The sequence below is a fragment of the Garra rufa genome, chromosome 13, assembly GCF_049309525.1.
Source record: "Garra rufa chromosome 13, GarRuf1.0, whole genome shotgun sequence".
Taxonomy (NCBI): Eukaryota; Metazoa; Chordata; class Actinopteri; order Cypriniformes; family Cyprinidae; genus Garra; species Garra rufa.
This window is the reverse complement of record NC_133373.1, coordinates 30504008-30517527: the sequence shown is the minus strand read 5'-3', so window position 1 is coordinate 30517527 and position 13520 is coordinate 30504008. Positions and strand designations below refer to the sequence as shown.

Genomic DNA, 13520 nt, shown 5'->3' with positions numbered 1-13520 from the left:
TTTGTGAAAATTTGAGAAGCTGAAATCAGAACTCTTAGGCCATTTAAGTATTTTTTTTTTTTTTTAAAAACGTGCCTTAAAAAAACATGGTGTGCATCTTGAGACAAAACAAAGGCAAGTAAAAAAGTAATAAATTTGAAAATGTATTTATTTATTAACATATGTCTATTGACATATCACATGAATCTGATATAAAAATTGTAATTAAACTTTATTTGCAGTAATACTTGTACACAATGCACATTTCTTAATAAGCCTAAAATACGTTTTAATGTCACTATTGATGAGGATTGTATGATCTTTGAATAATATCGATCTTTAAATGCAAAATATTTAAAGTGTCCCTAATAGTTTCACTTTAGCACAATTAGATATACTTCAGTATATCTTTAGTTGGACTTTAATTAAAGTGCATTGAGTACATTAGTTACCAATTTAGCATACTTTAAATATACCCGTTTAGCATACTAAAAGTGCAATTGCAGGCTATTTTTTAGTAAGTGCATTTTTTGTAAATTTGTAAATGTATTTGTAGTTTACTTAGCATTAAATAAATGTATTTTAAATACATTTTAGTATATTTGTTTTTCACTGGGGTGATATTTTAAGATTTCTATCAGTTGAAACAGCTCAGACTTACATTTTAGTTTTGGACTAGGCTTAAGCTTTGTCTTTAAAACCAGGGGTTAGACTATTATCTGTCCTGTGAGAAAAAAACAGGTTTATTTCAGCTATGCTCAGATAGAATGAAGTGTGAAATTTTACAGTACTGTTCAAAAAGTTTTTGTTTTTGAAGAAGAAGTCTCTTACACTCGCCAAAGCCGCATTTATTTATTTCAAACTACGGTAAAAATTTAATATTGTGGGGTATTATTACAAATTAAGTTAACTTTTTTATTTGAATATCTTTTAAAATCTAATTTATTCCTGTGATGGCAATGCTTAATTATTAGCAGCCGTTACCCCAGTCGTCAGTGTCACATGATCTCTCAGAAATCATTCTAATATGCTGATTGTAATATGACGTAAGTATGAAGTTTATTTATACTTTGGCTATTTAAATTGTAAATGGAATAAAAAACAAAGGTCAATGTTCCTTTAATCCTCTAAAGCTCTGTTTTTGTATCTTTCTGTCTTTATTAAAACTTTTGTATCTTTAACAGAATCACTTATAATTCTCTCCTGACCCTCAGTGCATTTATAAACATAAATGCTTGTACGGCCCAAGAACATGAGCTGAAAGCTCCTTGTATTTATTTTCTCAAATACAACTTTAATTAATGTGTTTAAATAATGTCAATGTTTGTCAGAAAGCATGCAGATTGTGAGCACTATCTCTGAGTGTTCCCATGTTATGGTGGCGTCTGACTGGGTTTTCTGCCTCTGGGTTGTTTTAGGTTGGATTAGTGAATATTTGGCCTGGATTGTGCTTGGCAGGGCTAATTCGAGATGGGCTAATTGGATATAATCTAATCTTAATCTTCAGTAAATTGCTCTGCGAAGGCCTTTCCCTTGAATCACATGAATGCCCCTTTTACCCCAATATCCCTTCTCTCTCCTCCACATCTCTCAGAATCATCTTCACATCATTCTTGGCGTCATATCATGCAGTGTTTCATGGCCCATGGTAATTCTTTAGGATGGTTGTAATTTCAAAAGAATGCAAGCAGAGGATGGGTTGCCATGGCTTGCCCTGGAGCAGTAAGCTGTAGACAACATCAAGCATACGCCAGACCCTCAGCACCAAAACAGTCATAAAGAGCAGCGCAGAACAGCAGGGATCATGTTTAAATGACTCGGACTGTTCCATCTGCCAAAAGTGAAGAAAGAACGCGAGTCGCTCTTAACATTTGAGAATTTCAAGTGTGCTGTATCTGCGTATCTTGAGCCGACTGTCATCATAAATTAGTTTTGTTGTGCTTCTTCTGTACGTCATGCTGTGAAAAACAAGTCGTGCCATTACAACTGAATGCTGTTATCTTAACAAATACAAATAATTTTGTATTTGTTTATTTCTTTGTGTTGTTGCCAATGTAACCTCAGACGTCCAGTGAGGGCAGGCACTCAGTCCGTATATCAGGCCTCAGCACCATCGATTTCCGAGCAGGCTTTTCCCGAAGGCAAACGCTGGACTTTAAAATGACATCCAGCAGGCCAGTCCAAGGTGAGAGTTAGTGTTTAATTTATTGTTTAATATATTTTTTATGGTTTTTAAAAGTCTCTTCTGCTCACCAAGCCTGCTTTTATTTGGTCCAAAGTACAGCAGAAACAGTACAATTTTTAAATATTTGAACTATTTAAAATAAGTGTTTTCTATTTGAATATATTTTAAAATGTAATTTATTCCTGTGATCAAAGACACATTTTCAGCATCTTTACTCCAGCCTTTAGTGTCGCATGATCCTTCAGAAATCATTCTAATATGCTGATTTGCTGTTCAAGAAACATAATTATTACACTATTACACCATACCATTCAAAATCTTGCAGTCAGTATATTTTTTTTTTGGGAAAGAAATTATAGAAGTTAATACTTTTATTTAGCAAGGATGCTTTAAATTGATGAAAAGTGGTGATAAAACATTTATAATGTTACAAAAGATTTCAGTTTTTAGATAAATGCTATTTTCTGAACTTTATATTCATCAAAGAAACCTGAAAAAAAATTCTACTCAGCTGTTTTTAACAATAAGAGTAATAAATGTTTTTGAGCAGCAAATCAGAATATTAAAATGATTTCTGAAGGATTATGTGACTAGAGTGATGATGCTTAAATTTGTTTTGAAATCACTAGAATAAATTATATTTTAAAATATATTCAAATAGAAAACAGTTTTTTAAACTCTTTTTTGACTCTTTTGTTACTGTTTTATTGTCTTTAAATCAAATAAATGCAGGCTTGGTAAGAGACTTCTTTATAAACATTAAAAAGGCACAAAATGCAGTGAAAACAGTATATTGTGAAATAATATTGCAATTTAAAATTATACAAATCTTCTGTCCTTTTAATGTGTCTTTGCTAAATAATAGTATTTATTTCTTTAAAAAGAAAAAAAAACTTGTGTTTCTGTCTGGACCACACACACTGTCAAATTTATGAGGTCAACATAGTGGCTGTGCACTTGACCATTTTAAACATGTTTTGGTTAACCTTTCTAACCTCTATGCTCTTTCCCACAAACACACACACATACAGGAATCCCCACCTTTATCCTGCTGAACACCACTGGTCTCTCCCCTCCTGCTCGAGCTGATCGCCTGGAACTCTTGAGCATCACTGGAGATGTAATGAAGACGCTGCCCATCCGCTACTTCCCTGACCGACGCCCTTATGGGATTTGGAATATCACTGAGTTTGTTCCACCCAAAGAGGCCTTCTTCCTGCGAGTCACTGGCTATGACCGTGACGGCTTTGTTTTCCAAAGAGTGTCCAGTGTCTCCTACTCCAGCATTGTGCCAGGTCAGATTAGTGGAGCTAGAGAAAACCACAAAATAGTCAGTCTAAGTATCATGTAGGTGTTCTTTATATTTGACTATATGTGTTACTGGTGTTTTGTTCTCATTTTTTAGAAGCACCAAAAGTAAGCATGCCTGCTCATACCCCTGGTTACTACCTGCAAAAAGGGGGTATTACGTGCTCTGTGGATAGCCTGATCCCATATACCTTGCGCTTCACCAGGGAGGGACTACGCCTGGGTGTGGACCAGCTCTTCAGGTAGTGCAAATTAATAATACTGATGGGAAGTTGACATGTTGTGACATACACTATCATATATGTGACCCTGGACCACAAAACCAGTCATTTTGTTTTATTTATACAGCATCTGAAAGCTGAATAAATAAGCTTTTCATTGATGTATTTGTTGATGTGGTTTGTTAGGAAAATATTTGTCAGAAAAAAAACAAAACTATTTGATTATCTGGAATTTGAGGCTGCAGAAAAATCTAAATATTGAGAAAATCTTCTTTAAAGTTGTCCAAATTAAGTTCTTAGCAATGCATATTACTAATCATAAATTAAGTTTTGGTACATTTGAAGTAGGAAATTTACAAAACATCTTAATGGAACTTTATTTTTACTTAATATCGTAATGATTTTAAATAAAAAAAGAAAAATTGATAATTTTAACCCATACAAGAGTTACATATATGTGTGTGTGTGTGTGTGTGTGTGTGTGTGTGTGTGTGTGTGTACCTGGTATTCATCACGTTGCGGGGACCAAATGTCCCCACAAGGATAGTAATACCAGTAGATTTTGACCTTGTGGGGACATTTCTTAGGTCCCCATGAGGAAACAGGCTTATAAATCATGCACAATGAGTTTTTTTGAGTAAGTAAAAGTGTGCACAATCTCCTGTGAGGGCTAGGTTTAGGTGTAGGGTAGGTGTAGGGCGATAGAAAGTACGGTTTGTACAGTATGAAAACCATTACGCCTATGGAATATCCCCATAAAACATGTAAACCCAACATGTGTGTGTGTGTGTGTGTGTGTATTGAAAAAAGTCTCTTATGCTCATCAAGACCGTATTTTGGAAAAAAAAACGTAGAAACAGTAATATTGTGAAATATTATTACCATTAAAAATAACAAATTCCTATTTAAATGCATTTTAAGATGTAATGTGTCCTTGTAATGACAAAACTGAATTTTCAGCAGTCTTCAGTGTCACATGATGTTTCAGATCCATTTTTTGATGAACAGAACATTCAAAAAATGTCATTTAGTTGAAATAGAAATCTTTTGTAATATTATACATATCTATGCTGTCACTTTTGTGTGGTAGTATTAATATTGTAAGTATTAAATTTGTAATTAAAAAAATACTGAAATGGTTAAACTTTTAAACGGTACATGACTAAATTCTGTAAAACTATTTTAAACTGCATTTTTCCAATAAAACTAAATTACTACTTTTGTAAATGTTTTTTTAATAGGAAGAAACCTTGACTAACAGTATAAGCAGGAAAATGTTATGTAAGTGTAGAAAATGGTCTTAAAATTACAGTGTTGAAGTCCCAGTGGACTTTATAGTTACTTAGTTATTAAGTCACTTTACCAGGCTCTCTTAATACTGTGCTCAAGGTCCCAATGCTAATAGCCTAATTATTTTAATCATTACAATTTGTGTTTTTGTGTTTATTCGGAAAAAGGTTTATTTTATATGGCTCTACGTTTTTATCATCTTTTTAGGGAGTCTGCTAATGCATCATGGGGAATCCCTCGGGTGTCCCTGAAGGACGAGGGCTTTTATGAGTGCATCGCCATCAGCAGTGCCGGAACGGGACGGGCTCAAACCTTCCTTGATGTTTCTGGTTAGAATGTCACCTATTATTTTCTACTACATTATAACCTGTTATTATGAGTAACATTAGCAGGTATGATGAGAGATACACTATATCTGAATGAGTTCTATCATTCAAAGTTTGCAAAGACTCAGAGAGATGCCCACCATTAGAAGAGCACTGAAGCATGTTGCCTGTGCATGACTGAATGGTCAGGCATTTTAACTTTATACACTAGTGCATAATAGATAACATATGAGTCCCACATCTGACATGCCTAGATGTCTCTCTCATATTTTCTGAGTCCACTTACATGTTTGTGAGTTCAGTCTACCCAGCCAGAATCCCTGTGTGATCGCCTTTGATATAAGCATCGCTCCAGAAATCTGCCCCCATTTCACCCAAAGTGGAGAAAGCACCAGATTCCTCAGATGAAATGGCCCATTATGGTCTTTGGTTTTATTTCATGCTCTGTGTAACAGACATATGTTGACCATGAACAATCCCATGCATGTGAGCGAGTGTGGTTTTAACTTCAGGAAATGATTGTTATTTTTGCAGTTCAGTTTGGTGATGCTAGGGCCCCAAAAATGTCACAGTTCAGCTTAAATTTATCAAAGTCCACCTCTTTTAACTTAAAAACCTAAGTTCAGCTGCTGCCTTAAATTTTCAAGTATGATCAAGTTGTATGTCATTTTAACTTAAATAATATTAAACTAATATCATTTATAAAACTAATGAATAAAGTGAGTTTTGTTAAAAAAAAATCAGTGTCTCAAAACCTAATTAACTGCTTACTTTAAATTGCATTTGTGGGCATCATCGACGCAAGCAAATGCGACTGTTAAGGCCTGTTTACACCAAGGTGATTATTCAGTGCATTACACATGTTCTCTTTTTTTATGTAGAAGAGTTCTAATCTCTTTTCCATCACACTGCAATGAAAACTAGCCAACCAATAACACGGCTTTTGGTCATATGCCCAGAGCTGCTGCTCTTGCATAACCACAACTTGGTGGCGCTCGCGAAGAGTCTGTTTTGCTAGTGAACTAGTCTCGTATTTAGTGTTGTTTGAAAAACACCATAGCGAATATAAAAATCTGAATATCTGTTTGAAAGCAAGTAAGTACTGTTTGACCTACTCTATTCGTTGCGACAAGCGGGCATCAGAAACGGAAGATTGCGCAGTGCTTTGTGTACCAGGGTATTTCTGCTTTACCTTAAGTGCCACCTTCTGTTACAGCGTGAATTTGCATTTTCATTCAGTCTGTCTGCCGTTTTTTTCCACATTAATCAAAACTGCAAAAAATGTTTCTCTTACTTAGATTTTTTGTTTTGTTTCCAGCCAAAATATCTAAAAATTCTTAAATCAAAAAGGATTTTGTAGACAAGTAAAAATTATTGTCTTGTTTTCAGAAAAAAAAAGTCAAAAATTTATTTAAGTTTTTTCTTAAAACAAGCAAAATAATCTGCCAATGGGGTAAGTAAAATAATCTTATTTCAAGCAGAAAAAAGATTATTTTGCTTACCCCATTGGCAGATTTTTCTGAAAACAAGACAATAATTTTTACTTAATTTTTTGATATTTTGGCTGGAAACAAGACAAAAAATCAAAGTAAGAAAAACATTTTTTGCAGTTTAAACATAAAGATTGCACTGCAAAAAAACTAAAACAGTAATATTTTGAAATATTATTACAATTTAATTAAAAAAAATAACTGATTAATTTTTAAATGCATATTAAGATGTAATGTATGCTTGTAATGGCAAAGTTGCATTTTTAGCAGCCATTTCTCCAGTCTTTAGTGTCACATGATCCTTCAGATCCATTCTTTGATAATCAGGACATTATAAAAGAACGTCATTTAAACGTCATTATAAAAGAATCTATTGTAATATTATAAATGTCTATGCTGTCACTTTTGATCAATTTACTGCTGTTTTTTTTTTTTTTCTCGTATTGCATCGCAGGTAGGCAGCAGTTTTGAGACACGGCTAGTATCCTCATGTCACTGCAATTAGAATTTTATATCAGATTTTTTTCTTGGAAGTCAAATCAGGATTTTTATTACCAAACATTTCAATAAGAAACAAATATTTCACTGTTTGGATTTGTGTTGCACAAGGCCTGCAAAAATAAACATGACTGTATCCTCATGGCATTGTGGTTTTGGAAACCAGACACCACACAGGCCCAGACCGTGCTTACACAAACGTCTTGGACAAATAGCCTCACTTCCTGTCTTCCGGCTCCTCTCTGCTGTCTTGGCTTTATGCTGAGATACAGCCTTAAAAACACCCAGAGTCTGGGATTAAGCTCTCATTCACCTGGAATGCTCACCTGGAATGCTCACCTAGAAGTCACGTTTCACTTATAAGCTCATTGTTGACCCAGGGTTTATCCTTGTCCCATTTTCTGAGCTGCTTCGACTGTGCTGTCGCCGGGCCAGTGACATGATTAGCGGGAGTGACAGGAAAAACCTCCCTTATTAAATTTATGTGTCTTCCTGTATAAATTCCCCACTTATGCCCTAATCCACACATCTGTCAACACCCTCCCCATTTCCCTTCACATGTCAAACTCATTGCACAGACTGTCATATCTGTAGAGTTCACAGACATCCAAAGACCTCAGGAGAACTCATAGATGAAAAATCATTAGTAAAGGTGAAGATTTTCAAATTAGACTGTTGAATGAACAGGTTTTTACTTAAGCTTAACTTGACTCATTTGTGTCTATGTATTTGTGCAGAGCCTCCTCCAGCTATTACGGTGCCCTCCAATGAGACAGCGTCTCCCGGTGCAAATGTCGTTCTGACGTGTATAGTTGCCAGCACGGTGCGCTTCAACCTGACTTGGCAGCGAGGAGACATCGATGCCAGATTGGACCACCGGATGCGCGTCACTGCCAATCTATCCTTGGAAATCCAGCGAGTCACGCCTGATGATGTCGGCTGGTACACCTGCATCGCAGCCAATGAGGGTGGAGTCTCTGCTTCTCGTGTGTATCTCAACGTGCAAGGTAAGTGTTATTGATAAAGCAGTAAGCCACAAAACTGATTGCAACGGTTTTACCACATTAAAGGGCCTTTATGTATAGGAAGATGAAAAAGGAAGGGGCATATACCAGTTTGACTCATGAATATTAATTAGGTTATAAAACGCTTGCTAGGCATAAGAGCATCTTACTTCTTATGCATTCATTCTGCCAATGCAATTCTATAGTTGTTGACCCAAATGCCAACAGGTCATGGTTTTAATAAACAGTCAGGACATTCCTTGTCCACTAGGTGTTTTTAAATTGCTAAGAGCTCTTCAGACTTTTAATACATGCCTAGAAAAAGCCATGCCACAGGGCTTTTTGGCAACTCACGCTCCTGCTTCTCTCTAGCACAAGATCTGTTTTCACTGCAGCCTTGCTGTAATATTTCACTGTAATATTTTATAGCACTTGTGAAAGTGATTTATGCCGGGCTTGCTCACTGTTTGCGATCCTGCAGTTTCCATTGAAACAGGCTCTAAGCCCCTCTCTTACACTGAATTACGAAGACTTCCTCCGACAGTACACAACCCTGGCAAATCACTTTGCTTTCTCTCATTGGGGAAAACAGCCATTTCGTGCGAAAGAAAAATTAAAAATGAGATCACAAATGAAAAGAGAAATGGCTGTTGTAACAAAACAGAACACAATTGAAACCCGTAGATGGACGTGTTTGACCATTGCACTCGCATCTCACATCTTTCGTAGTGAGTCATATGACTCTGCATATGATTCAGCATTTCATAACAACCAAACATATGCATGAAAAAAGTTCTAAGAGCTTATAAGAGGTCATGAGGTATTTGTCCTCACTGACCTTTTGTGTTGAATACCGCTTACGGAATCAAGACTTGTCTGGTGTTTTTCATACTGAGGCAATTTTTTATTAGTCATGCTCTTTTGTAATGAATTAGAAAAGCTGTTTTGATTTGAAAAGTAGAGTTGGAGGTAATATTGATGGATAGATGTGACTTGAGATTGTCCTTCACGAAAATGAAATGTGTCGAGCCCCTGAGGGCCTCAGCAGGGCCGGGTTTGCGTTTTATTAGCAGGATAGCGGGAGTTACATGAACTGCATAATTTTACTTCATTGTTGAGTGATAAGTCTCTTAGTTTTCCACAACATTCTTTCCCAAGACCTGAAGAACAGGTTTTCCCTGCATCCCACTTTAAATCTCTGTCTCTTTTTCTGTCCTGTCTTTAGGTTTATTTTCCTGCGTCTGTGTAATTTTTTTTTCTCTCGAGATTATGCATTTATGATTAAAGTAGCTTTGAAGACATTGTAAAAAATGCTTTACTTCACCAAAGCATTTACAGTACCAGTCAAAAGTTTTTAAATGGTAAGATTTCAGTAAGATCTCTTTTGCTCACCAAGCCTGTATTTATTTTTTTTTTCAATTTACAGGAAAAACTGTTAAATTTTGAAATATTTTCAATATTTAAAATAGCTGTTTTCTATTTGAATATATTTTAAAATATTAATTATTCCTGTGATCAAAGCTAAATTTTCAGCATCATTACTCCAGTCTTCAGTGGCACATGATTCTTCAGAAATCATTCTAATATCCTGATTTGCTGTTCAAGAAACATTTATTATTATTATTATTATTATTATTATTATTATTATTATTATTATTATTATTATTATTATTATTATTATTATTATTATTATTATTATCAGTATTTAAAACAGTAATTTTTTTCCAGGATTCTCTGATGAATAGAAAGATCCAAAGTTCAGCATTATTTGAAATAAAAAGCTTTTGTAACATTATACGCTATACCATTCAAAGGTTTGAAGTAGGTATCATTTTTAGTAATACTGTTATTTATCAAGGATGCTTTAAATTTATCAAAATTGATGATAAAGACATTTCTAATGTTACAAAAGATTTCTATTTCAGATAAAGTATGTTCTTCTGAACTTTCTATTCATCAAAGAAACCTGAAAACATCATAATAATAATAATGTGGGGTTTTTTTTAGCAGCAAATCAGAATATTAGAATGATTTCTGAAGGATCACATGACTGAAGTAATGATGCTAAAAATTCAGCTTTGAAATCACAGGAATAAATTACATTTTAAAATATATATTTAAAAAAACAATTTTAAATAGTACAAATATTGTAATGTTTTTGCTGTACTTTGCAGGCTTGGTGAGCAGAAGAGACTTTTTTAAAAAACATTAAAAATCTTTCTTTTCAGAAACTTTTGACTTTTTGACATAGACCATTTCTAACAGATCCACTCTGGCTGTTTTTCTCTGTCTCGTTCCTTCTTTATCAATCTCTGCTTCCTTTTCCCTTACCCTCTATTTTTGTCCTGCTGCTACATTTTAAGCCACTTCAATTTTTTTTGTGTGTGTGTGTCAGTCTTTGGCTTTTTAAACAGCTGTCGCTGTTGTACTGACAAAGTGCATGTATGTATGTGTGTGTAATCACCACCTGCTGGAATTCCTGTGCTGTCCTAGTCATTATGGGCCCTTTGAAGTGGGACTGCTGACACAGTGATGCCTAGCCAGTCCACAGAGTCATCTGCCCTAATCCTTTACACAACATTACTTTGACTTGCACTGTCCGCACACAATGTTTACAGCCTCAGTCCCTGTCAGATGGATATCTCTGTGTTCAAAGGGCCCAAAGACCCAAAGAATATCTAGAACTTTACAGGCCTTTAGGGCTGATGTGGAACTTTTCCTCCACTGATATTCCTTTTCCTGGAATTGAATAAATGGACTTATCCACTAAATTATCCACTAAATTATCCACATAGTTGCCAGATATAAAGTCACAATTCTGAGAAATAAAGTAAAAATTGCAACTTTATTTCTCAGAATTGCGAGTTTAAATCTTGCAGTTTGTATCATGCAATTCTAAGAAAAAAAGTCAGTATTGCGAGTTCACACTACTAGTCAAAAGTTTTTGAACAGTAAGATTTTTAATGTTTTTAAAGAAGTCTCCTCTGCTCATCAAGCCTGCATTTATTTGATCTAAAGTACAGTAAAAACTGTTACATTTTGTAGTATATTTACTATTTAAAATAGCTGGTTTCTATTTGAATATATTTTAAAATGTAATTTATTCCTGTGATTTCAAAGCTGAATTTTTAGCATCATTACTCCAGTCACATGATCCTTCAGAAATCCTTCTAATATTCTGATTTGCGATTCAAAAATCCTTTATTATTATTATTATTATGTTAAAAAAAAGCTGAGTAGAATTTTGTTCATGTGTTTTTGATGAATAAAACGTTCAGAAGAACAGCATTTATCTGAAATAGTAATCTTTTGTAACATTATAAATGATTTTATCATCACTTTTGATCAATTCAAAGCATCCTTGCTGAATAAAAGTATTAATTCCTATCATTTCTTTCCCAAAAAAAAAATAATAATAATATACTAACTTCAAGCTTTTAAATGTTATAGTGTATAATGTTACAAAAGCTTTTTATTTCAGATAAATGCTGATCTTTGGATCTTTCTATTCATCCAAGAATCCAGAAAAAATGTACTCAATTGTTTTAAATAGTAATATTAATAACAAATGTCTCTTGAACAGCAAATCAGCATATTAGAATAATTTCTGAAGGACATGTGACCTTGAAGACTGGAGTAATGATGCTAAAAAATTAGCTTTGATCACAGGAATAAATTACATTTTAAATATATTTTAAAATAGAAAACAGTTCTTTTTAAATAGTAAAAATATTTCAACATTGTAGTATTTTTGCTGTCTTTTAAATCAAATAAATGCAGTCTTGGTAAGCAAAAGAGACTTCTTTAAAAACCTTAAATCTTCCTGTTCAAAAACTTTTGACTGGTAATGTACATCTCACAATTCTGACTTTATAACTCAGTTTAGATCTTGTAATTCTGACAAAAATTCAGAATTGAGATATAAAAAGTCACAATTACTGTTTTTCATTATTTATTCAGTGGCAGAAACAGGCTTCCATATGCAACTGATTAAATAGACTAAAGATTCAATATTTTTGCAAGTATTTATTTATTTTCGTTTTTTTACATTAGAAAACCATTTCATGTTACTATAAAAATGTAACTATAAAAATAGCAACAACTGATGCAACCTACTGCCGTTGCACTATACATATTTAGTGTGGTTTAAGTGTCCAGATTACCCATGCTGTCTCAGAATCTGCATACTAAAAGTATGTCTTAATCTTTATTCCAGACCTGTAGGCATTGAATTTGCTCAAACTATAGAGAACATTTTAACTATGTGTCATGATTTGAATTAGAGTAGCCTCAGGCAAAGAAGCATAAATGAGGAGGTGTTAGTGAGGTTTAGCGTCAGTGCGTTGTTAAAACCAAACCTTTAGGCAGACCAGGTCTATTAGAGTACAATTTAGTGAGTAAGAACTGGGATAATTACAGCTTTACTACTAGACACAAAGTGACCTCTCTACGGCAATGCTTTAACCGCCTAAACATGCAACACAGCGTCTCTACCATGTACAACAGACTCTTTTTGTCTGCCAGGTCTCATTTTGGGTGCATTTTAATCATGACAAAGTAGGGTTCTGGAAATTACGTCACTCATTCCAGTCAAGCTTTCCATTTGAAATACAGTAGACGACCTGGAAGGCTCTGTTACCATTTTGTATGTTAGCCATGTTACTGATACTCAAGCACTTAAGCAGTCACTTGCTCTGTTTCAAAACTTAGTGAGCTGGATACAGAGGCAGCATTTGATCCTGTTACAGAAGGTATGCAACTATGTTATTATGCCTATGAAGATATCTCATTTTACCTAAGATTCCTTTTATTCTAAGGCAGCATTGCATATATTCTTAATTGAGAAGACAGTCCCAGAAAGCAAGTCAAGATCAGTTAAAAAATAAATTTAAAGTGGTGTAATAAACAGAACTATTTTTATCAATACTTTTCAGTATTGAACGAAATGTAAACTACCACTCAAAAGCATTGAAGCATACATTTATTTTTGATCAAAGTACAGTAAATATGTGAAAAGATTATTACAATTTGAAAGAGTTTTAAAATGTAATTTATTTCATGTGATTCATCCAGTCTTGTTTCCATTTAAGTTAGGGTGCTGTCTTAGAAAGCTGCTGCCTATGTAGGTAGCGCACTAGGTTTTGTAACAGAGCTATCATGTGCATTTCCTCTCTCTGGCCATGATGTCACACATCCTGCTCTGCTGGAATATGGGACAG

General features: G+C 34.3%; 1 protein-coding gene across 1 annotated transcript in view; it reads left to right on the top strand.

Annotated features, from left to right (window-relative positions):
* Window positions 1–13520, top strand: part of hmcn1 (hemicentin 1) — a 105343-nt gene that overhangs the window by 24880 nt on the left and 66943 nt on the right. The window contains exons 7-11 of the mRNA XM_073852725.1: window positions 2044–2164; window positions 3196–3459; window positions 3570–3714; window positions 5191–5312; window positions 8035–8304. Of these exons, the coding sequence (XP_073708826.1) occupies window positions 2044–2164; window positions 3196–3459; window positions 3570–3714; window positions 5191–5312; window positions 8035–8304 (922 nt within the window). The remainder of the gene's footprint in view (window positions 1–2043; window positions 2165–3195; window positions 3460–3569; window positions 3715–5190; window positions 5313–8034; window positions 8305–13520) is intronic.